We start from the raw sequence: 25,782 nt of genomic DNA, 5'->3' as shown, positions 1-25,782 counted from the left end.
GGAAAGATACTCGCTCTACTCGTAATCCTCATCCTATTTACAATTTTTTGAGTTATCATCGATTATCTTCACCCTATTCTGCTTTTGTTTCTACTATATCCTCTGTTTCTCTTCCAAAGAGCACCCATGAAGCTCTTTCCTATCCAGGCTGGCGACAGGCAATGGTGGATGAAATGGCTGCTCTACACTCTAATGGCACTTGGGATCTTGTTGTTTTACCCTCTGGTAAATCTACAGTTGGTTGTCGTTGGGTCTATGCAGTTACGGTTGGTCCTGATGGTCAGGTTGATCGCCTTAAGGCCCGCTTAGTTGCTAAAGGCTATACTCAGGTCTATGGTTCTGATTATGGTGACACATTCTCCCCTGTTGCCAAGATTGCTTCTGTCCGCTTGCTTCTCTCCATGGCTGCTATGTGTTCTTGGCCTCTTTATCAGTTGGATATTAAAAATGTCTTCCTTCATGGTGATCTTGCCGAGGAAGTTTATATGGAGCAACCTCCTGGTTTTGTTGCTTAAGGGGAGTCTGGTTTAGTGTGCAGGTTTTCCCGTTCTCTATATGGCTTGAAACAATCTCCTCGAGCATGGTTTGGCCGTTTTAGTTCTGTTGTTCAAGAGTTTGGCATGCTTCGCAGTACAGCAGACCATTCAGTTTTCTATCATCATAACTCCTTGGGGCAGTGTATTTATCTAGTTGTTTATGTGGACGACATCGTCATTACAAGCAGTGATCAGAATGGTATTCAGAAACTAAAGCAACATCTTTTTACCCACTTTCAGACCAAAGACTTGGGGAAACTCAAGTATTTCTTGGGAATTGAGATAGCTCAATCCAGTTCTGGTGTGGTCCTTTCCCAAAGGAAGTATGCTTTAGACATCCTGGAAGAAACCAGTATGTTAGACTGTAAATCGGTACACACATCTATGGATCCGAATGTCAAACTTGTACCAGGACAGGGGGAGCCTTGAGGAGACCCCGGGAGATATCGACGGCTCGTAGGTAAATTGAACTATCTCACCATTACTCGTCCAGACATTTCTTTTCCTGTGAGTGTTGTTAGTCAATTCCTACAGTCACCATGTGATAGCCATTGGGATGCCGTAATCCGCATTCTTCGATATATCAAAAGTACACCAGGCCAAGGTGTGTTGTACGAGAACAGAGGTCATACTCAGGTTGTTGGTTACACAGATGCAGATTGGGCTGGCTCACCTACAGATAGACATTCCACTTCAGGGTACTGTGTTTTTATTGGAGGTAATCTAATATCTTGGAAGAATAAGAAACAAGATATAGTGGCCAGATCTAGCGCTGAAGCCGAGTATCGAGCTATGGCTTTGGCAACATGTGAACTCATATGGTTGAGACATCTTCTTCAAGAGTTGAGATTTGGAAAGGATGAACAGATGAAACTCATCTGTGATAACCAGGCCGCATTACATATTGCATCCAATCCAGTCTTTCATGAAAGGACCAAGCATATTGAAGTTGACTATCATTTCATTAGAGAGAAGATCGCATCAGGATGTGTTGCTACAAGTTTTGTTAATTCAAATGATCAACTAGCAGACATCTTCACTAAATCTCTCAGAGGTCCTAATATTAAATATATTTGTAACAAGCTTGGTGCATATGACGTATATGCTCCAGCTTGAGGGGGAGTGTTGAATATAATGTTTTTATAGTATATAATCTTTCTTTGTTAATATAGGTCACATGTATGGTAGTTAGGACTCCTAGCCTTGTATATATATATTTCTCAATTGTAAGTAGACATTACATGAATGAGAATTAAGGTTTTTCTTCTTTCTCTCTCTCTCAACAATAATCATAATTAAAGTATTAGGGTATCAAAACCAACTTTAAAACATTTTAGAAATCCTTTTTAGATTCAAACACCAAATTTAGAGAGATATAAATATAATTTTAAAACTTATCAAAAATAATTTTTTAAATTAAAAATATAGTGAAAATTAAATTAAAAATTACAAAGTAATTTTTAATCTAATTTCTTATATTAATCATTTCAAAAGCTTTAGCAAACATAATATTTACCTTAAATTTTATGAGTTCAAACAATTCGAATCTTAATCTAATAAAGTTCGAAGTTGTATGAAAACAAATAAGTGACATTGTCAACTAAATAAAATGCATGAACATGGGTGAATGAAAGTCTTATAAAAATTACGTGTCTTTGTTAATCACTTCTTTAAACTTTTAATCTAAAGGGAATTTTAGATTTGCACAATTCTGGCCTCTAGCATGCTTTTAATTTAGAGTTGTATAATATTTTACCCTTGAATTTTCTAGTTTTTACTAAGTGCAAAAAAAAATAAAAACAAAAACTGTGTATTTGCAAATGCTGGTATAATGGTAATATTTTTCATTACAAAAAGAAAAAACAAAAGTTTCTAATTGAATAATTTTAATTTGATTTAAATGTCAAAAAGCACAAGAAAAAAACAATGAATGAGAGATTTAAATGCTAAAGGGTTAAAGTAAAGATAAATAATGGACGATGTATAATTTTAAGACTTTGTTGACTTAAAAGATATCGATTGCCTTCATGGAAATTTAGGGCGTCCTCAACCTTCAACATCAAATTATCTTTTCACATCATCATTTCCTTTTCCTTTTATCTTTTTTTATTTGTTATATTTTAAATGAAAACAATCTCTATAACAAAAAAATAATTCTAATATATTGAATGAACTTCTATTTGATCAGATTACTCATAGAAGTTCATTCACCTTTAGGCTTTAACCACTTGAGTTTAACTTAGTGTCAATTAAAAACATACTTCATAAAGGAGAAAGATTAAAAATAATAGTAGAAAAGTACAAACAAATATAGAAGAATACTGCATAAATGCAAAAGCAGAATGAAATATTATTAAATGTAAAAAATATAGATAAAAATAAAAAATAAAAGCATTGAAAATTGAAAAAAAAGAAAAAGAAAAACCACATTAATAATGACAGCTATAAGAATTACATCGGGGCAGTGATATGAACAGGCACTGCTGTTTGAGCCACACGAAATTTTGTTGACTATTGGGTGGTCCATATCTCCTTTAAAGATTTCAGAAAATATCAAGGATATATGGTGGGTGGTTCTTCCCGCCCACCATGGTTAAAAGTCTTTCCAATAAGCTTCCTACCTATTTCTCAAGGCTAAGTATCATCCTTCCCCTCTTTCATACCTTGAAGAGAAATCAAGCCTCAAACTTCTCTTCTTATGACCCAAAAATGGCTTCCATGTGCAACCTAATATCCTCTTCTTCTACTTCTGTCCTTCGATGGAATCATGATGTTTTCTTGAGTTTTAGAGGTGAAGATACTCGCTACAAGTTTACTGATCATCTGTACGCAGCATTGGTTAATAAAGGCATACGAACTTTTAGAGATGATAAACTCAAGAGAGGAGAAGAGATCGCACCGTTACTCTTGAAAGTTATTGAAGAATCAAGGCTTTCCATAGTTGTATTTTCAGAAAATTATGCTAGTTCTAGATGGTGTTTAGATGAGCTGGTAAAAATCATGGAGTGCAGACAAAAAATTAGACAAATATTGGTACCAATTTTCTACCATGTGGATCCGTCCGATCTTCGGACACAAAAGGGGAGTTTTGAAAAATCTTTTGCCAGCCATGAAAGACATGGAAGGGATTCCAAGGAGAAGATACAAAGGTGGAGGGCTGCATTGACTGAAGCAAGTAATCTATCAGGATGGCATCTCTTTGAAGGGTAATTTAAATTTCTTCCTTTTTTTCATTTATAGTTGGATTTTATTCACTTGTACATGAATTCTAGAGTCTTATTATTATAATGATAGGCTGAAAGCCATTAGTTATGGACAAGTTCATTAATATTATTAATTATAATTATTATGATTTTTTACTTTTATTGTCTGTCAGAGCAACAATAGAGTTAGTATAAAAAGAGTAGTAGAATAACAATTATATGGCTTTCTAATTATAATAAATGATAAAATAATATGTGGAACTTATTAAATGTCAATGAAGAAGTTTTAAAATTTTAGAGAATAATTAATAATAAAATAATCAAATCAAATCTTATAAACTAATGTTTCAATTTTCAATAAGCAGTCCATTGATCATACAAAAATTAACCAATTTATTTGAAGAACTGTTTGAATAATTATACAACCAACAGTAAAAAGCTAAGAACAAAAAATAAATAAAACGTACTAACATCTATTAAAACAATTCACAATGTAGAACAATTTAAATTTGTGCAAAAAATCATGTCCAGCATTCAAAATTTAAATTGATCAAATTATTCTGTATCTATAAAACAATTTAATCAAATAGTAAATAAAAAATTGATATATAAAAACAATATTTTCTCTATGATTCTAATTACTAAGGTGGCATTTAATTTTTGGTCTAAAATCTATTAGACCTTACTTAACTTAAGATTAAATAGAACTTTAATTGAATTAAGTATTTGTATGTTTTTTTTATTAATGTTAAATATTATTAATTATCATTTATTTTATTAATGTTTTAATGTTATTATGTGTTATACGTAAACGATCTTTATTCTTAAGAAAAATAATAGTTCTGTCTTAGGTCACAAATAGGCGCTGAGTATCCGTGGAGTAAAACTCCAAATGTTAAAAAATATGATTAAATATTAAAAATAAAATACTTGAAGACCTTTCCACATATAATATAATTTAATTATATTTAATTAAATATATATAATATGAATTAGGGAAAAAATGAAATATCTCTCATGTTTAATATTATTTGGAGACTTTTCTACAGTTTATATTTTAATAATTAATTTTTATTTCTTAATTAACAATATTTATAATTAAAATATTTAATATTTGATAAATAAAAAATAAATTATAATGCTAAATGATATATATTATATTATATATCTAAAAACATTTTGTATATATTGAATATTATATTAACTAATTAATATTACGGTGAGTTATAATATATGTATATATAATAATATGAAAGAGAATGGAAAAAAGAAATGAATTTATGATCATCAGATATGTGCATCTCATATAAAATATTACATCTTATGTATAATAGATATAAGAAATATGCTAGAAGCCAATCCTAACTTATTTTATCTTAAAGCCAACTAAAGATGAGATATTAATATAAACAAATTAAAAATTAAAACAAAGGGATGAAATAAATAAATTTATGATCATAGGATATGTGGATCTCATCTCTCAATCAAATTATTATATCTTATATATAATAAATATAAGAAATTGACCTAAACCAATCCTATATTTTTTTTTTCCATTGTCAACTAGAAACCGATTATAATTATATATATATATTGGAGAGCTTTTTAAATGTGCTAGAATCCATGATAAAAATGGTTGGAAATTTATAAGTTTTTTTGTATTTTATAATTTATATCTCATCACTCACCATATGTGCTTTATAATTTGCAGATATGAGTCGGAGCACATAAAAAAAAATCACTAAGAACATATCAAGTACATTGAATTGTAAACAATTTGATGTTGCCTCTAAGTTAGTTGGTATGGATTCTCGTGCTAGAGAGATAAGTTTGCGATTGGATTTGGAATTAGATGATGTTCGTATTATTGGGATATGTGGAATTGGCGGAATAGGTAAGACAACCATCGCCAAAGTTATATACAACCAATTTTTTTATCAATTTGAGCATACAAGCTTTCTTGAAAATATTAGTGAGATTTCCAAAAATCAAGGGTTACTTCATTTACAAAATCAACTTCTTTGTAATATCTTAGAGGTGGAAGAAAATATATATATAAGTGCAATTGGCCAAGGATCTAATATGATAAAAAACATTCTCCGATCTAAAAGAGTTTTCATCGTTTTGGATGATGTTGATGATTCAAATCAATTGGAATCCTTAGTCGGAAATCATGACTGGCTTGGAAATGGAAGTAGGGTCATCATAACAACTAGAAACAAACATTTGCTAACAGTGCAAAGAGTAGATGAGTTATATGAGGTTGAAAAATTAAAATTTGAAGATGGTTATGAGCTCTTCAATTGGCACGCCTTTAGACAAAATATTCCCAAACAAGATTTTATAAATCTCTCATATGATGCAGTATGTTACTGTCAAGGCCTTCCATTAGCTTTGAAAATTCTAGGTTCTCTTCTGATTGATAAGACAAGACCTCAATGGAAAAGTGAATTGAAAAAATTGAAAAGAGAGCCAGACAAGAAAATTCACAATATCCTCAAACGAAGTTTTCATGGGTTAGACCACACACAAAAGGATATATTCCTTGATATTGCATGTTGTTTTAAAGGCAAAAAAAGAAATTTTGTTTCAAGAATATTGGATGGTTGCAATTTTTATGTAGAAAGAGGACTAAAAGATCTTAGTGATAAGTGTCTTATAACCATTCTAAACAATTGGATAAATATGCACGATTTGATACAACAAATGGGTTGGGAGATTATTCGTGGAAAGTTTCCTAATGAGCCTAGCAAATGGAGTAGATTGTGGGATCCCGAAGATATTGAACGTGCATTTGCAACTAGTGAGGTAAAAACCAAGTTATTTTATGGGAATATATGAGCTTTAATAATATCACTTTTGTGATTTATTTCTTTTGTTTTTTGCCTTATCCTTTGCTCTTATTTTTCAGGCAATGAAGAAAATGGAGGCAGTATTCCTAGACTTGTCAAGATTAAAACAAATGCAATTTAATACAAAAGTTCTTTCAAAGATGAATAAACTTAGATTGCTCAAAGTTTATTGGAGGAGGCATTATGGTCATGTGAGAAAGGACTATAAATTGACTCTTCCTGAAAACTTTAAATTGATCCTTCCTGAAAACTTTGAATTTCCTTCCTATGAGTTAAGATATCTTTATTGGGAAAGATACTCTTTGAAATCTTTGCCATCAAATTTCAAAGGTGAGAACCTTGTGAAAATCAAATTGCCGAATAGTAATATAAGACAACTTTGGCAAGGAAATAAGGTATGATTACCCTTAGTATGTTATTATTGTTTTGTCTTATATTATTTTATAGAATCTTATTTATTAAAACAATTTTCTTTTTTTTCTTTTACAGTGTCTTGGAAAGTTAAAGGTCTTAGATTTATCGGATTCCAAGCAGCTCATTGAATTACCAAACTTCTCAAATATATCAAATTTAGAAAAACTAATTCTTCATAACTGTAGAAGTTTGGATAAGATTGACTCATCTATTGAAGTGTTGAAGAACCTTAATGTTCTAGACTTGAGTTGGTGCAAAAAGCTTACCAGTCTGCCAAGTGGCATGCAGTACTTGGACTCTCTTGAAATTCTTAATTTAAATGGTTGCTCAAACTTGGAGAAATTCCCAAAGATTAGATGGAGTTTTAGGAAAGGCCTAAAGGAGATTCGTTTGGATGGTACTCCTATCAAAGAATTGCCCTTCTCAATAGATGATCTCACCTTAGTTAAGATTTTATCTATGGGTGACTGCAAAAACGTGAGGAGTCTTCTCAGCAGCATTGGTAGTTTGAAATCCCTTCAACTTCTCTATCTCCAAGGCTGTTCAAACCTAGAGACTTTTCCAGAAATCACAGAAGACATGGCAAGTTTAGAACTCCTTAGTCTATCAGAAACAGCTATAAAAGAGTTGCCACCAACCATTCAACATCTAAAACAGCTCCGATTACTGTTTGTGGGTGGCTGTTCAAGACTAGAGAAATTTCCCAAGATCCTGGAGAGTCTGAAAGATTCCTTAATAAATCTAGATCTTAGCAATAGAAATCTGATGGATGGAGCAATCCCCAATGAAATATGGTGCCTATCCTTGCTGGAAATTTTAAATCTGAGAAGGAACAATTTTCGTCACATACCTGCTGCTATAACTCAACTTCGTAAGCTGACACTCCTAAAAATCAGTCACTGCAAGATGCTTCAAGGTTTTCCAGAGGTTCCATTAAGTCTAAAACATATAGAAGCACATGACTGCACAAGCCTGGAAACTTTATCAAGTCCATCAAGTAAACTATGGTCTTCTCTTCTCCAATGGTTCAAGTCAGCAAAATTTCAGGTATGATTCTTATTTAACAATCATATCAACTTTTTATGCAGACACCGGATTTACATGTTAATTGTTGATTCTGCAGGATCATGAAGCGCAACCAAAGTGTGCAGGAATTATGATTCCCGGAAGTAGTGGAATTCCAGGGTGGGTATTGCATCAGGAAATGGAAAGAGAAGTGAGAATAGAGCTTCCTATGAATTGGTGTAAGGATAACCACTTCTTGGGATTTGTTTTGTTCTGTCTTTATCAAGATAATGGCACTGATCCATATTTAAGCTATGATTTGAGATTGCATGATGATGAGGATTCATATGAAGCTGTGCGTCGTGGATGGTTTGGTTGTCAATGTGACTATTATCCTAATATTTATAGTGGTGTATTAGATGAATTGTGGGTGACATATCATCCTAAGATTTCTATTCCAGAAAAGTACCATTCCAATCAGTTCAAGCACATTCAGACTTCATTTTCTGCTTTAACTGTTGGAGTTATCAAAAGTTGCGGGATCCATCTTATATACTCTCAAGATCATCAACAGAAAAATACCGCATTACTAGATTCTCTTGGCACTCAAGATGATGATCTTCCCGACAATTTTCAGGACAATACTGAATCAGTAGCAGAAGATACGAATGGTAATGTCAAGAGACGCAGAATAAACCCAAGCAGAGGAGCCACCCCATAAAAGATTGAGAACATCCATCTCTATCTTTAATTCCTTCACTCAAGTTGTCATGAAAAATTTTCGGTAAGTCTTCCTTTCTCTTCGTAGTTACTAGAAGGGGTCGAAGTTCTTTACCATATCTTTTTCTTATTTTTCTTATTTATTTTATCATGAGATTGATATAAAAGTAATTTAAAGGACTAAGGCCAACTAAATTAGAAACTCAAAGGCTAAACATATATAATTTTTTTTTCTTTTTTTTTTTTTTATTGCTTTCTTCCATTTTATTATTATTTCTTTAATATTTTTAGGACTTATTTTTAGAAACTCATATGTGGAATGTGTTATCAAACTCAAAGAAGAAGAGCATATGCAATTTAGAACTCAAATTTGGAATATATTTAGGTTATATCAAGTCAAGAAAAATAATAATAATAAAATTATTTTCTCATATTTTATTTCACTAGGAAAAATATATATAAAAAAAATCAAATATAATGAAAATTAGTAAAAAATTTATGTATTTTTAAATCATATAATCTTTATATAATAAAGGAAAATAAGTGAAAATGAGTTTGAAGAAATATATAAAAATAATTTATTAACTTTGAATTTCGTTTTTTTTTTATTTTATTTCTTTCTACTTTTCCTTTAAATTCCCTTGCATTTTCTTTCAAATTTTTCAAGAACCAAACATAACTTTAGGATTATGCTTATATATATTTCCATCCACTAATCTAAGTTAACCATAAAATTATGATGGTTGATCTTACTAGATCAAATCTTTTATCTAAAGATTTTTGTATTAGTAGTTAACAAACATGACATGTTTCAAGTCATTCACAAGTTGTGCCAAGAATGTCTCCAAACGGCATCCTCAAAAGACTCATGGGTGTGTCAACTTCCCTTCTTTAAGTTTCAAGGACAAAGGGATTAAAGTAGCTTAATTTATTTATGTATTTTCTTTTGGATTTAAACACATGCTTGCTACAAAAACCTTACTCATGTCACCAAATTTCTTTCCCTAACCACCCTTTGTAAATCCTAGATTTTTAGATAGGCATTTTTTTTATTGATTTTTGAAAAAATACATAAATAAATAAAATAGTTTAAAAGCTAATTAAATTAAAAATAATTAAGAAAATTAAATAACCTCAAAATTATACAAACATGCTAGAAAATTAAGTTTAATTAAGGGGGAATTGTGTTTTGGGCCCAGCTGGGCCCAAAAATTAACAAATGGTCCATATATCTAACAAAATTAAGCCCACCACCCAAGTAAAGTCTCAAAATTGATAAGAAGGATATCCCATTTATAATATTTTGAAAATGCCCTTGGCTGGGGATTTTAAAAAAAACCTGAAATCCACGTTGGATTTCCCTTTGTTTTCCCCAAATTGGAGTTGTTTTCACATTCCCGGCTTCGTCCCCCTCTTCCGCCCAAAGAATGCCCTAATCCTCAGTCCCAATCTCGTAATCTCTCAAGCTCGTGTTTCTCGGCCTTCTGATTGTTGGTGTAGGCAGTCTCGTTTTTCATCTCTATCGATCCATTGGCGTCGACGATCACAACTAGATTTCGGCTCTGTGGCGAAGTAGTTTATAAGTGAGATTAGTAGGTTGATCAATTTCATTTTATGCTTCATTTCGGCTATCCGGACCATTTGATTTTAACCCAAATACATTGCCCTAATTTATCTCGCCATTTCAGTTTGCCATATATTGTGCCCTGATCCATCCTCACCGGCGGTGCCCTCCGTATTGGTTATATTTTTTCTATTTTTTTCTCCTTGCATTAGTGCAGACATATTTTTCCTCCGTTGGTTGAAATCAAATCTTTTAGCATTATAGTGACTTCATCGTGTGGCAGTCTAGTTAAGTACAATAGTTCATATGTTAACTTTCTTCAATAAAACCCAAGTTATGGTGACCCTATAGTATGAGATATTGTGGGCTACTTAGTATGTGTAGATAGATTATCATTTCCAACTTCATGAAATCTGTAGCTAACATGAATATAAGTGGCAAATAAAGAAACAAATCAGTTGAATTCATTCAAAACACTAACCACATAGCCATCATATGTACATTTATGAGTGTCAAAAGTAACTGTTATGTTCCCATTGGGATCCAGAGGGTGATAGCAGTATGCAAAAACAGAGAAAGAGTCAACCAATTTGTGAAAAAAAAAATAATAAGTGAAGTAACAAAAGGAAAAGTATATGTATAAATGATTTATTATATACTTGACATGGCGACTAATAATAATGTCAACTTCAAAGCCAAAGGCGACACGGGAGAGAAGATCAACCCCATTTTCTATACTATGCATAATTGATTGTTCTATAATATGAAATTTCTGCTATGTTTGTATAGGTTGATGGACGCAACTAATATGATATATTGTTACATTTTTGTGGGAGGCAAACTTGTCCAAAAAAATGATGGGCAATGGGAATACGTGGGTGGAAGAAGCAAAGGTATTCACATATATAAAGGAATACCATTTGAAGAATTCACCAAAAAAATCTTAGAAAAATTCGACATCTCGTTTGATGCGATGAAGATGCACTACACCTTCAAGTTCAACCCTAGAGTCATCCAAGATTTAGAAGATGAGGATGACTTGGATAAGGTGGTTTCCCATAGTGATGACTTTGCAAATGTATACCTAGTAGACTTACCCTGTGTGGAAGCCATTGAAGCAAATATACCGAATACAGAATTGGCAATTGGGTAATGGATGTTAACATGAATGTCTATTTAAAATATTGTGAATATCATTTTTACGCATCACGTAGTTTAATTATGTTAATGTATGTAAATGCAGAGTTCCACCTGCGTCGTTTCCTTCCTCTAATGCATCATGCGATGCAATTCCTAATACTATGATGCTATCAAGAGGTTTTGTGTCGCGTTGTGCAGATAGTGAGCACACCCCTTTGGAATCAATTCGTTTTCGTGAGGCAATATTAGGGTCGGGACATACATTTAAAAATGCAGAGGATTTTCGCAACGCAATTTATCAGATGTCATTAGGTGGAAGGTTTGAATACAAGTACAAGAAAAATTCTCCTACGCATATGTCTGTAAAGTGTTCGGTTGAGGGTTGTCCTTGGAAGATAACAGCTCACGCTGTCGAGAGAAATGTCATCTTGCGAGTTCATGCTTACCAAGTGAATCATAATCATATAGCTCAGGATGAGTGTTCATCTAAGGTCAAGGTTTCTTCAAAGAGAGGTGCGGTTGTTGTTGAAGATGTGTTTAGAACCACTCCAGACTATCTTCCCCGTCAAATTTGTGAGGATTTTGAACGTGATCATGGAGTTCAATTGACATATAACCAAGCATGGCACCTTAAAAAGAAGGCAAAAGAGCGCATATATGGAGCTCCATGTGAGTCCTACACGTTTGTCCCTTGGTTATGCCATAGGTTAAGGGAAATCAACCCCGGCACAATTGCGGAGTACACTACCGACGAAGGTCACTTCATGCAATTGTTCATTGCCCATGCATTTTCAATTCAAGGGTTCATCAAGGGGTGTCGACCAGTATTGGCTATTGATTCTTGCCATCTAAGCGGACCATACAAGGGAGCTCTTTTGTCCGCCATTGCATATGATGCAGATGATGGAATGTTCCCTCTTGCCCTTGGTGTGGTCAGTTCAGAAAATTATGAGGATTGGCATTGGTTTTTGGAGAAATTAAAGGGGGTCTTAGATGGTAAAGAAGTTGTTATTATATCTGATAGACATCAAGGAATCTTGCATAGTGTTTTCGAGTTGTTCAGGATAGGATATCATGCATATTGTTATCGACATGTTAAGGAAAACTTTTCTAGCTTCTTGAATAAACAAAACATTAGAGGAAAAAAAGAGAAAGAAGATGCTTTATTACTTCTAGACAGCATTGCATATGCCAGGTTGGAGATAGACTACAACGAGGCATTTGAAAAACTTGTGCGCTTCAATGACAACCTCGGTAAATGGGTTGCGAAAAACAATCCGGAACATTGGGCAATGTCAAAGTTTCTAAAAAAACGATGGGATAAAATGACAAGTAACATTGTAGAGTCCTTCAATGCATGGTTAAGAGATGAGCGTCACCAAACAATTTATACGTTATTGTTAATGCATATGGATAAGCTTGTAGCCATGTTGGACACCCATATGCGTGGTACAGAAAAGTGGAAGAGCGTGGTTGGACCGAAAACTGAAGAGAAGCTAATGTCAAATATCATGAGGTCTGGTCCGATTAGTGTGTTGCCATATTTGGGGGGGACGTTTAAGGTATTTACCTGGGAGGTTTATTTGGTTGTCGATATCAATCAACATACGTGTACTTGCATGACATGGCAAATGTCCGGCTTGCCGTGTTCACACGTATGTGTTGTCATCCGCACACTCAGACACGACGTGTATGACTATATTGACCCATGTTTTAATGTCTCCACCCAACATTTGATTTACTCTGGTCAATTTCAACCATTACCAACACACAATATGCCGAAAGTTTGTGAGGATGGGAGTTTGCAAGATTGCGCTGGCAACTTCTTTTCTGCTCTCCAACCCCCTCATGTCAAACGTCCTCCAGGAAGACCCCGCCAAAGACGCATTAAGTCACAGTTTACTCATAAGAGAGCAATTCATTGCTCTCGATGCAATGGCATAGGTCACAACCACTCTAAATGTAATAATTCGTTGCCGTGACATGTGGCTTGTTTGTGCTTGTACGATTCTCATACTTTGTATCAGCCCATACGTTCTATTGTAGGGTATACGGTACGGTATTTTTGTTTTTCGTTCCTATGTATTGGGCTGGTTATAGGCACGATGCACTATCTTGTTATTTTCATGATTTATAGTTGCTTTGCTTAACCTACTTAATTAAAAGTGCAATTTGAATGTGGTTTCTTTAAAGTTGTTATTTAATTCCATCAGTGTGTCTACATTATCAAGCATTTGTGGTTCCACCTACTAAAAAATGTCTTTTCATTTGTCTTGAATGAGATATACTCGTTTCACACTTTGTAAGCATTGTAGTTATTATCTTGTAATTCATATGATCTGTTGGCAGTAGCATAGTACTTCACTCACATGTTTGCACCCAAATTGTTAGCGCTTTCCTTAAATGGTTTTATTTATTTATTTTATTTATTTTTACCTTATACATCTGAATATGGTATAGCCTGACGAAATTTTTCCAACTGATTAATGGTATGATAGTGAAATGACCTTTCCCTTTATTATTAGTCTCTCCAGCTCATCGATCACTACTATAGCACCCTTTGGAAGTCACCGATTATTCTAAAGTTCAAACCTCCAGCACTAAATTCATTCTTCAATAGCCATTGTGGAGATATTGCATTATTTCTTCGTTATTATTTTTCATTATTTATTTTGGATACTTGATATTTTAACCTACTTAACACAATTACTTGTTATGGGTCTTACATATTCATTATCAGATAAACATCGAGTTGTAAATTATTCATCCGCATTATTTTGTTTGTTAGTTCATTCAATTGTATTTCCTTTTGCACCACGTTTATGTATTGATATTGTCTTTGTTATTTTTATGTTGATTACTAAAATGCATCTGTTATGTCCTTCACTTTTAATGCAGCCCACAAGATTGTTCACACGTTGTTCATCTTCGAGATTCTTAAAACTATGCAACAGGCTACCAGTTGATAAATTGGAAGTTGTTCGAGACCTTCAGTTTGGAGGTCTTCTCAACTTAAATTGCAAGGAGATACGACATAATATATGTTTATGGTTGATCGACCATTTTAACGTTGGCTTTAGACGCATAGACATATCATTCGACAAAAGCTATGATCTTACTGCTGTAGATGTTGGCCTTGTATTTGGCCTCCCGACAAGCGGACAGATTCTACAAATTGCATCAACCCCGTCTGAGCATCCATTTGGTACACTCAACACTTGTGAGGAGAGACTCCTCAACTTACCTGTCGGGGAAGAGTTCCGTAGATGCTTCCTTTACTGCGCATGTGCGACGATATTGGCGCCAATGTCAAGGATAGATGGATGTCGAAACTTATGGCATACCATCCATGAAGATGGTTTTCGAAACGATGCCAACTGGGGCCAATTTTTTGTTGACCAGCTGGTTGAGGGTATTAGACGATTTAAACAACGGAACAGTATTTGGGTACATGGTTGCATCCCCTTCCTCCAGGTATTGCTCTGCTTTTACATTGATAACTTGGTCACTTTTACATTGTTCACATCACTACCATCAAGTAACGAATCCACATTTGTTTATTTCCATTGTGCAGCTCCACTACGTAATTAAATTCAAGATTCCTTCAGTTCATGTTCCCATGACAGTGCCCCTCCTCTCCGCATGGTCAGATGAGTTGATAAAGGAGCGCTTAGCTGCTGAGATAAGTCAGTTTGGTAGTTTCGAACATGGCGAGGTAGCCATTTACTCTATATTCATTTTGTTATGAAGTTTGATGACATAGAAATTGAATACCTTGAAGGTTTATACTTCTTAATTTGCATCATGAAATCAATTGTAGGGGTTTGATTATTCGTCACCGCCCCGTACGACACCGCCCTGTACACATGTGGAGTTTGATAGTGGCCCGACAAGTAGTCATGTACGGATACTGTTTGTTACTTTACGCATTAACTCCGTCTGAATGCCATTACAATTAGGTTTACTGACTCAATTGTTTGAAACCATTGGTTCTAAATATTTTCTTCAATATTTTTATAGTAATTTATGTGCAAGCTATTCGTTAACATGTCACATGAACTACTTGAGTAATACTATGCAGCATAACGTGCAATAAATCAATATCAAAAGGGCATTCAGCACCAGCTAGGCATCATGCATGGTGTGATGCATACATTGGATGGCCAAAAACAGCGAAGTCGACCTTCGCTTGCCGCTGGTGACTCAAGCTATGTAGCCCATGAATTTTCGCAGCCCGAACCGCATTCAGACTATGGCGGAGATGACATCGCTTCCCATGGCACTATAGACGTACCTGACACACCAATTTGGCATCCATCAGATATTGGTAACAGTATGGGGGACATTCATTACTGCATGAATTTGTACATAATAACTCATATTATATTACTCTGCATTATGAATTAACTGTTGTTACTCCAAACTAACAGCCGATGAAGAAGTAGTCGTCCTTGAACAGTTGCCTTTGCAATCTATGGTTGTGGCTCCATCTGATAGGAGTGGCAGGCGACGAAGAGTGCGTCAGTTGGCTCCCAATCTATTGTCACCATTCATAGCGCAACCACAAACCCGCCAGTATGCCATCAAGATGGGCCTCAAAGAAGCAGCTGCAATTGTTTTTTATGGCGCCTTGGACCCAAGGTTTGACATAGCATATAATACTCCACTTTCAAATGTATTCACCTCCACATATTTGGTATTACCCTAACGTTGATAGTTTTGTTGACAACGAGGAAATTGTTGCAATGCATGACACGAGTTTAAGCAGAGGCAACCTCGCCTCTTTCCAAGGAAACAGCTGGATTGGCAATCATGTTAATATATCAATTTCTCCATTACTTTGCAATATTTTTAATTTAATATTCATGTACCATCTTGTCATTAGTGTCTCTGAATATTGCTTACATATTAATCACTTCTTCTCTTAGGTCGTGGATACATATTGTAGATTGTTGTAATTCGATGATGTATCAAGGATCAAACTCTTTCTTTCGCCATACATAGCTGTAATGGAGGGCTTTGATGGACACTACAATTCAATGTTTTGTTGTTATAACATGTCAACAAGTTTCCTTACCCTATAAAGCTTAAACTTTTTTCATATCATATGCAGGAAATGGTCATGCGTTCCAACGCCAAACATTTGATGCACGAAGCAGTAATTGGCCGTTTTGAGCCATATTTGTATCCTTTCGATGTTTCCTATCAGAATGTTAATGAGGTCAGCTTAAATGCATTGTTCGAGGTTTCTACACTTGTCATCTCCTTTACCTAATATATGTTGTAATCCATTCTGAGTGGCATCATGCAGGTCTACTTACCAGTTTTTCTCAAAAACCATTGGACGCTTTATGTTTATGACTTACATAACAAACGAATCCAGCTCTTGGATTCTCGACTTGGAAGGAGAAGGAGTTGTATGAGTGGGATACAACAAAATTTGGTAAAGTAGCTATTAGTTGCGTAAAATTTTTTGCTTCCATTGTACCTAAGATGGGAAGGTTGAATGCATCTACATTCTTTATTTAAGGCCAAGGTTGTTCTATGGCTTGTTTCCTACAAGAAACAAATGGTGGATGTAGACTTGAAGATGTTCTGTTTTGTCATGCCAGACGTACCAAGTCAACCAAATGAGTTAGTGTTTACTTTGCAGTCTGTGACTAGATTTAAATTTTATTGCAAGTCAATTTATGTATATTATCGTTGCTATGTCACGCCTAATAAATAATTACCCGTTACTTTGTGTGATAACAATGACTGTGGAGTATTTGTTATGAAATTCATGGACAACTGGTCAAATGGAGGCCTCTCCAAATCCATCGATGTGGTATGACCGTACACAATTTTAATATACCATGATTATATCAAAGTTGCATTCCATGGCCAAAATATTTAACATTTCCTAATATGCCTTTTAAACATTAATGAATGCAGGGCAAGATTAAGAAGTATAGATTGAAGATATTGGGGAGATTGTTGCTTTCCTCACATAATGCACATCGACATCGCTTTCTCGTGGATTGAAGGACACTATTCAATTGGTTGTGCCAAGGATATTTTCAATTGATTGTACATTATTTTGTGAAACCTAACTATTTTCAATGTATTGTATATAGAAGTTAGTGATGAATGCACAGCTAAGGTTAACAACAGTACGATTTATGTTTAAACCAAACAAGTTAAGCGTTCAAAAGCCCTTGGCTTCATAAGTATTCAGAAATGAAATTGGGATTGCTACTTGAAATGTATACAGTATACAAAATTGCGTCGGAATAAGAGTTGTACTTTGATTGGTCATTGCATGGATCACACATTGCTACTTCAGTTGACATGAATCTCTCTCATTCTCACTCTCACTCTCACATGTCTTTAATTTCCACTGTGATAGTTAATATTAAGATGGAAAGAAATAGGAGGAAGAGAAAGGACGGACATGATGAAATGAAACATGCCCATACAATTTCTCTCATGGACCACACTATCACATAATCTCTCTACCAGCTTTATAGAGAGGGTGCAAGGGAGTTGAAGTGAGGGTGAGTCTCGTGGGTTCACTTCACTCACAAGGCCCATTTTACCCATAACGTACCTATTTTTGTTGTGAGTGCTCACTGGGGTATGACTATATGAGGGCTACGTCATAAAATAATGTCATAAAAAATAGATTAAATAAAAAAAAACAGTTATCGCGTCCGGAGATCGACCGGTTTGCGATCGGGTATGCTTGCCCGGTCGACCGGTTACTAAACCATCAGCTGATCGCCCTGTGTTGCACAAACATGCACTCGACTGGGATTCGACCGGATCACGTCCGGTCATGGGGCTTCACACGACCGGGAACACACAACCACTAGGAGAGAGATAGTGTAAAAAAAACTCTTTCGATCAGAATTCGACCGGTTGTCAACTAGGAAGCCTCCCTCCTTAACTGGACAGACACAGCCACTAAGAGAAAGAGAATGTAAAAAAGACTTGCGACCGACATTCGACCGGGTATCGACTGGTACGCGACCGGTAACAACCAGCCACTGGGAGAGAGAGAGTGTAAAAAATGCGCTCGACCTGTTATCGACCGGGTATCGATCGGAACTCAACTGGAAGACCTGATTCCTCGATCGGTCACAAGCAACTACTAGGAGAGAGAGAAAATGACAAGCGCTATTTGACCGATGGTCAACCGGCCGAAGTGAGCCGGTCGACCGGTCGATAAACCGGGCGCGCAGATCTTCGACCGGTCGACCTAATTTTGCCATTGTTTTTGCTATGAAAAAATAGGTGTTTTGTATTTAATTATTGATAAAACATATAATAGCTAGAGAAAGAAGGTTAGCTTTATGTTTTATTTTATGATTTAAGCAAAATTTGATTCTAAGAAATAGAGGATTTGTGTTGTTTTAAAAAAATGATCATTAATGCTAAGAAATAGAGAATTTTTTTTTTACGTGATACTTGATTTGGGTTTTTTTTTCTCTCACAAAATAAACATAAATATTGAACAATAATAAAATAATAATTTTTTAAAATTAAAAATACCATTAAAACTAAAAATACTTAAAAATTTACATTCTTATTCTCTATTTCATGAATCCAAACATGGCCTAAAATTCTTATTTACAATTTAGTTTGTAACATCTTAATTATTTTTTAAAATTTAGGAGTGGTAAATGTTATTTTTTAAAAAATAAAAACAAAATATCCATTAAATTATATTTAAATAATAATAAAATTTGGATTTTCACAACATTAAAACATACATATATAATTATAAAAGAATGTATATATATATATGTTAGAAACTTTTTCTCGTATTACTTTTTTTTTACCATTTTACTTTATTTGTGTCGGTTTTAATCATGGACATGTTCATGGCCCATGACGCACAAAAGATTAAGTCATATCTCCGATACCAATAATGGTCAACAAATTACACTCTTGTGATTTATTATAAACATTAAGGTTTGAACGGAAAACTTTAATTATTATATTTTCTAGTTATTGGCATTTCAACATCGATATACCTGTAACAATTTTCATGATATACCTTTATTTGCAGCAAATGTACAAGGTGTAGAGATATTTATTTTGACCACCACAACAATTGATAACCACAAGATAATTCAAGTTTTCCTATTTTCTTTTCTTTTTCCCATTTTCTTTTTCCAATGATTTTCATATTTATACTTTAGTTTATAGTTAGTTTTGTTATATTAGTGGTTTAAAATACTTATATAATAAATCAATATTATTTTATTCAATAATAAGATTAAAAATAGAAAATAAACATTAAGCCAACCCCAAAAGAAAAAAAATAAAATCAAACATTTTTCCGGAATTTTTTTATTTTATCTTAGTTTAATTTACAAAATGTAATTATCTTCTACTATTCCAACAATTTAAGAAAACTTTATATCTCAATATGAAAATTTCTTAAATTATTTATTGATTTATTTATAATTTGAAATTATCACTTATATATATATATATATATATATATATATATATATATATGTTTCCACTCATAGGTATTCAATTGAAAAGAAATCAATTACAAATGAAATTTAAATTCAATTTCATTTAATTGTTATAGAGTGTCTGAATTCCAAGAGACAAAGCAACTCTCACACTTTCCAAGCCAAAGCGACTGTTCGGTTTCTTACTTATAGAGGGGGTCAACCGCTGGTGGACCGGTCGAGCGATTGGTGGGGTTGTCTTTTGAAATACCCTCCCCCCCCGCGCGGCATTTTGACAATCTCAGGCTTCAAGGGTTTTGGGTATTCAGCTTGGGAAACCTACTTTGAACGACATTGCAACTATTTCATGGCTTCGGAGTGGGTTTTGAAGGGTGTGGAATGATCTTTGGGACGTCGGCCGAAGGGCTCCTCATTCAGCACGCGTCAAAGGCAGTTTCTCACCTATTCCCACGCGCCAATCTGCTTAGCTTCGGTTTGTTATCACTTTGATCTGCTCATTTATTTCTCTACCATCCTCGTCCTCTTCAATTTGACTCTCTGATGCCGCCTAGGAGAGATACGACTGCCTCTAGGGCACAGGGCAAGCGCCCTACTGAGCCATCTCAGCCCGGTGAGGCGGAGGCTCGCCGAAAGGCAAGGTTTGACACCGGTCTTTTCACTTCCATGGAGGAATATCAAAGGTACAAGCAAAAGTTTTCCCATAGGAAGGTTGTTCCAGGAAGAAATATTAATTTCTCCCAACTACAACATTTCGACTTTGAGGGACTATTCGCACGTATGGGGTGGCTGCCCTTAGTGACTATTTCGAGCCGATATTTCCGACATTAGTGAGGGCATTCTATTCACGAGTGACATATGGACATGGAGGGCCGATTGTTTCGACCGTTAGAGGTGTGCAGATCAAGCTTGACCCGGAGAGCATATGCCGCATTTTAGACATCGCTCTAGTCGGACTCAGGGTATATGAGTCTAAGGCTTGGCCCACTCTGGCGGGTTTCGAGCCTAGAGAGGTGATACAGAGAATGTGCGGCCTTGTTAACGCGCAGGGGATGGGCAAACCATCGGCACATAGCCTGACAGTCAGATGTCGCATCTTTCACCACATGATCCTGTACATTCTCTTGCCATGAGGCGGCCACCGAGATGAGGTATCATATCTAGAGGCATTTCTCATTGATTCGATTATGACGGGGAGATGGATTGACGTTGGATATGTGATGATGATGCACATGCTTGCATGTTGCGAAAGCTCCACACGCGTTCTCCCCTATGGCCACTTTTTGACACCAGTATTCAAGGATGCGGGGGTTGATTTGAGTAGGGAGCAAGACTTTGAGGCCCCAAGTAGATATGACACATATGATGAGCAATCGTTGGGCCGTATGAAGTTTGAGAAGGGCCCTGATGGATCATGGATTAGGAAAGTGGAGCGACCAGTAGCACATCCTGCCGTTGAGGAGGAGGCGGAGATTAGGGAAATGGAGGGTGGGGTTGCCCCTTAGAGAGATTATGAGCATACACAGACTAAGTTTGATATCCATGCACAGCAGTCCGAGGGTTTCCAGTTGGGAGGCGACTGTATATTGACTTTGAAGGTTTGATTGCCTGTGGGATTGAATATTTCCACCACTCCGTTGGGATGCACTTCATGAATTATGAAAGGACCCGTCCACCTGGATTTCAATTTTCCTGGAAAGAGATGAAGTTTAGAGTCATAAAGCAAAACTTTTTGTCCTTTGGTAAAATTTTTCTGATTTACCAACTGATCATGCCATTTTTTCAATCTTGCTTTGGCAATTTTTGAATTGAGGTATGCATCATTCCTCATTTCCTCCAATTCATTCAAATCCAAACATCTCTTTAACCCGGCTCTTGTCAAATCCATGTTGAGCTTTTTGATTGCCCACCATGCTTTATACTCAATCTCTACTGGAAGATGACACGCTTTGCCATAAACAAGGCGATAGGGAGACATTCCTAGAATGGTCTTGTAAGCGGTCCTATAAGCCCATAAGGAATCCAGGAGCTTGATAGACCAATCCTTTCTATTCACATTGACCACCTTCATCAATATATTCTTGATCTCACGGTTGGCCAACTCAACTTGGCCACTTGTTTAAGGGTGATAAGGTGTAGCTACCTTATGCTTAACCCCATACTTGGCTAGAAGAGTCTCAAAAGGTTTATTGCAAAAGTGGGTTCCCCCGTCACTTATAATGGCCTTTGGCACTCCAAATCTTGCAAAGATGTTGTCCTTGAGGAATTTAAGTACCACCTTATGATCATTGCTCCTACATGGGATTGCCTCTACCCACTTAGAGACATAATCCACTCCTACCAAGATGTAGGAATGTCCAAATGACATTGGAAATGGTCCCATAAAGTCTATACCCCAGACATCAAAGATATCCATTATTAAGATGGGGTTCAAGGGCATCATATTTCGGCGTGTTAGCTTACCAAGCCTTTGACACCGATCACATGCCTTACACATAGAATGGGCATCCTTGAAAAGAGAGGGCCACCAGAAGCCTGATTGGATCACTTTCATAGCTGTTTTCTGGGAGGCAAAATGACCTCCACATGCATTATCATGGCAATGGGAAAGAATTCCCGATTGCTCTTGCTCAGGAACACATTTCCTTATAATTTGATCTGCACAATATTTGAAAAGAAAAGGTTCCTCCCAATAATAAGCATGGATCTTAGCCAAGAAATGCCTCTTGTCTTGAGCACTCCACTCACTTGGTACTTCTCCAGTAACCAAAAAGTTTGCAATGTGAGAATACCATGGAGCTAAATCTACTGACATGAGAGACTTCTCAGGGAAGTCATCATTGATAGGTAGACCATGTGAGTCATGTGCTATCACTAGTCTGGACAAGTGGTCAGCTACCACATTTTCTACCCCCTTTTTATCCCTGATTTGGAGATTGAATTCTTGGAGCAAAAGAATCCATATTATCAATCTTGCCTTGGCATCTTGCTTGGTTAGCAAGTACTTCAAAGCAGAATGGTCAGTGAACACTACTATAGAGGACCCTACCAAATAAGCACGAAACTTATCCAAGGCAAAAACTACTGCCAACAACTCCTTCTCAGTAGTTGTGTAGTTCTTTTGAGCCTCATTCAAAGTTCTGCTTGCATAATAGATCACATAGGGCTTTCCATCTTCTCTTTGGCCTAAAACAGCCCCCATAGCAAGATCACTTGAATCACACATTACCTCAAAAGGTAATTTCCAATTTGGGGCTCTCACTATTGGTGCAGTTGTGAGGAATTGCTTCAATTCCTCAAAACTTCTCTGACACTTCTCATCCCACACAAACTTGGCATCCTTTACCAAAATCTCACACAGAGGTTTTGAGATTTTTGAGAAATCCTTAATGAACCTCCTATAGAATCCTGCATGTCCAAGGAATTGCCTAATTCCTTTAACATTTGTGGGAGGTGGCAACTTAACAATAAGTTCCACCTTTGCCTTATCTACCTCAATGCCATTTTTGGAGATGATATGTCCTAAGACAATTCCTTTTTGTACCATAAAAAGGCACTTCTCCCAATTTAGCACTAGGTCTTTCTCAATACATCTATGGAGAACAGCTTCTAAATGCATCAAACACTCCTCATAAGAACTTCCATATACAGTGATGTCATCCATGAAAACTTCCATGATGCGTTCGACCATGTCACTGAAGATGCTTAGCATGCATCTTTGGAAAGTTGCAGGAGCATTACATAGACCAAAGGGCATTCTCCTATAAGCAAAAGTACCAAAGGGACAAGTGAAGGTTGTCTTTTCTTGATCTTCCAAATCAATTAATATTTGGCAGTACCCTGAATAACCATCTAGAAAACAATAGAAAGGATGTCCTGAGACTCTCTCAAGGACTTGGTCCATGAAAGGCAATGGAAAATGGTCCTTCCTAGTCACTGAATTCAACCTTCTATAGTCTATACACATCCTCCATCCTGAGGTAGGACGTGTAGAGACTTCCTCCCTTTTCTCATTCTGGATCACAGTGATTCCAGATTTCTTTGGGACTACTTGGGTGGGACTCACCCACAAGCTGTCTGAAATGGGATATATGATCCCAGCTTGAAGTAGCTTCAAAACTTCACTCCTCACCACCTCTTGCATGTGAGGATTCAGTCTCCTTTGGGGTTGCCTCACTGGTTTTGCATCATCCTCCATATAAATATGATGGGTGCACACCAAAGGGCTAATCCCTTTCAGATCAGAAATTTGTCATCCAATGGCTTTCTTACATTTTCTGAGGACTCCTAAAAGATTATCCTCTTGATCACTAGTGAGGGTTGAGGAAACTACCACTGGACATTTCTCATCATCCTCCAAGTATGCATACTTCAACTCCAGAGGAAGTGGTTTTAAAATAAGCTTTGGAGGGTTCTCCACAGCAACTCCTTGTGAGTCTTCCTGGTTGAACAGTGGTAAGATCTCTTCCCGTCTCCTCCAAGGAGACATAATGGCTAGCACATCAGAGGGTTCAGGGAACCCATCTTCAAGGACTTCCAGGTTTTCATTCAAGCTCTCCTCTAAACTCTTGTCACAGTGCTCTTCAACCAAAGTGTTGATCAAGCACACCTCCTCAAATCCTTCCTCCTCTTCAGGGTAAAGATGCCTCTTACATAAGTGGAATATGTTTAATTCCAATGTCATGTTTCCAAATGTGAGCTGCATCACCCCATTCCTACAATTAACAATAGCATTGGAGGTAGCAAGGAAAGGTCTCCCTAGGATGATTGGTACATAATTTTCTTCCTTGACAGAGGAATCAGTATCAAGCACCACAAAATCCACAGGATAGTAGAATTTGTCCACTTGAACTAGAACATCCTCTATCACTCCCCTTGGGATTTTGACAGACCTATCAGCTAAAGAGAGGGTCATGGTTGTGGGCTTTAATCCTCCTAGTCCCAGTTGCTTATACACAGAGTATGGGAGCAAATTCACACTTGCTCCCAAGTCTAGTAAAGCTTTTTCCACATGTGTCCCTCCAATGTTGACTGATATGGTGGGACATCCCGGATCTTTATACTTAACTGGGGACTTACTCTGAATGATAGCACTCACTTGCTCAGTGAGGAATGCATTCTTTGTCACCTGTAAACCTCTCTTGACTGTGCACAAGTCCTTTAGAAACTTTGCATATGTGGGGACTTGCTTGATCATATCAAGTAAAGGTATATTCACCTTCACTTGCCTCAGCACTTCAAGAATTTCTGATGAATTCTTGATTTCTTTCTTTCCATGTAAAGCTTGAGGAAAAGGGGGAGGCATATGTTTCTTCATCATATCCTCCTTAATCACTATCCTTGGTTCTTCTTCAATGCTTGATTTGGATGCACTTTTCTTCCCACTCTGCTCTTCTTGGTTTTTGCCCTCTTTAATCAAGGGTCCCTTTGATCTGAGTTCTTCATCAGGCCCCAAGTTAGGCAAGGGTTGATCAACCTCCTTTCCACTCCTCAAGGTTATCACAGCTTTGACCTCCCTCAACTTTGAAGAATCCCCCTCTTGGGTTTCAACTTCATGAACACCCTTAGGATTTTGGCTTGGTTGAGAGGGGAATTTTCCTTTCTCATTCACTGTGTTGAGGTTGGTAAGTCTAGAGATGGAGTACTGAATATTATCTATCTTATGATATAGATCATTTTGCATCCCATCCATTCTCTTATTTAGAGAACTCTCAACATTCTCAATTTTTTGGTGCAATTGGGAGTTGATTGCCCTTTGTTCACCCACAAAGTCATTCATGACTTTACTTAGGTTTGCAATGGCTTGCTCCACTGAAGATGATTGTTGAGGTGCTTGGATTTGGCCTTGAGGTTGGTATGGAGGTGGTCTTGGTTTCCAAG

General features: G+C 36.1%; 2 protein-coding genes across 9 annotated transcripts; both read left to right on the top strand.

Annotated features, from left to right (window-relative positions):
* The first annotated feature begins 3,115 nt into the window (after positions 1-3,115).
* Positions 3,116-3,855, top strand: LOC109121445 (disease resistance protein RPV1-like). Its single transcript, XM_059734757.1, has one exon. It carries the CDS (start codon positions 3,126-3,128, stop codon positions 3,744-3,746), a length of 621 nt encoding a protein of 206 aa, XP_059590740.1. The 5' UTR covers positions 3,116-3,125; the 3' UTR covers positions 3,747-3,855.
* Positions 3,856-5,455: 1,600 nt separating this feature from the next.
* Positions 5,456-17,743, top strand: LOC100243063 (disease resistance protein RUN1). Of its 8 annotated transcripts, none has more exons than XR_009464988.1 (13): positions 5,456-6,547; positions 6,651-6,986; positions 7,081-8,052; positions 8,129-8,794; positions 14,333-14,908; positions 15,009-15,149; positions 15,255-15,335; positions 15,516-15,761; positions 15,865-16,075; positions 16,548-16,655; positions 16,746-16,877; positions 16,965-17,261; positions 17,369-17,743. XR_009464988.1 is itself a non-coding variant. In XM_059734756.1 (4 exons), the coding sequence occupies exons 1-4, from the start codon at positions 5,543-5,545 to the stop codon at positions 8,729-8,731; spliced, it is 2,916 nt and encodes a 971-aa protein (XP_059590739.1). In that variant the 5' UTR covers positions 5,456-5,542; the 3' UTR covers positions 8,732-8,954. The 8 variants fall into 8 exon arrangements, 1 of the variants encoding a protein (XP_059590739.1); XR_009464992.1 differs by having other exon boundaries at positions 15,865-16,248; XR_009464991.1 differs by having other exon boundaries at positions 15,865-16,440.
* Positions 17,744-25,782: the final 8,039 nt, after the last annotated feature.

Source organism: Vitis vinifera, chromosome 18, assembly GCF_030704535.1.
Source record: "Vitis vinifera cultivar Pinot Noir 40024 chromosome 18, ASM3070453v1".
NCBI lineage: Eukaryota > Viridiplantae > Streptophyta > Magnoliopsida > Vitales > Vitaceae > Vitis > Vitis vinifera.
The sequence above is the reverse complement of the archived record's forward strand: the minus strand, read 5'-3'. Positions and strand labels throughout refer to the sequence as shown.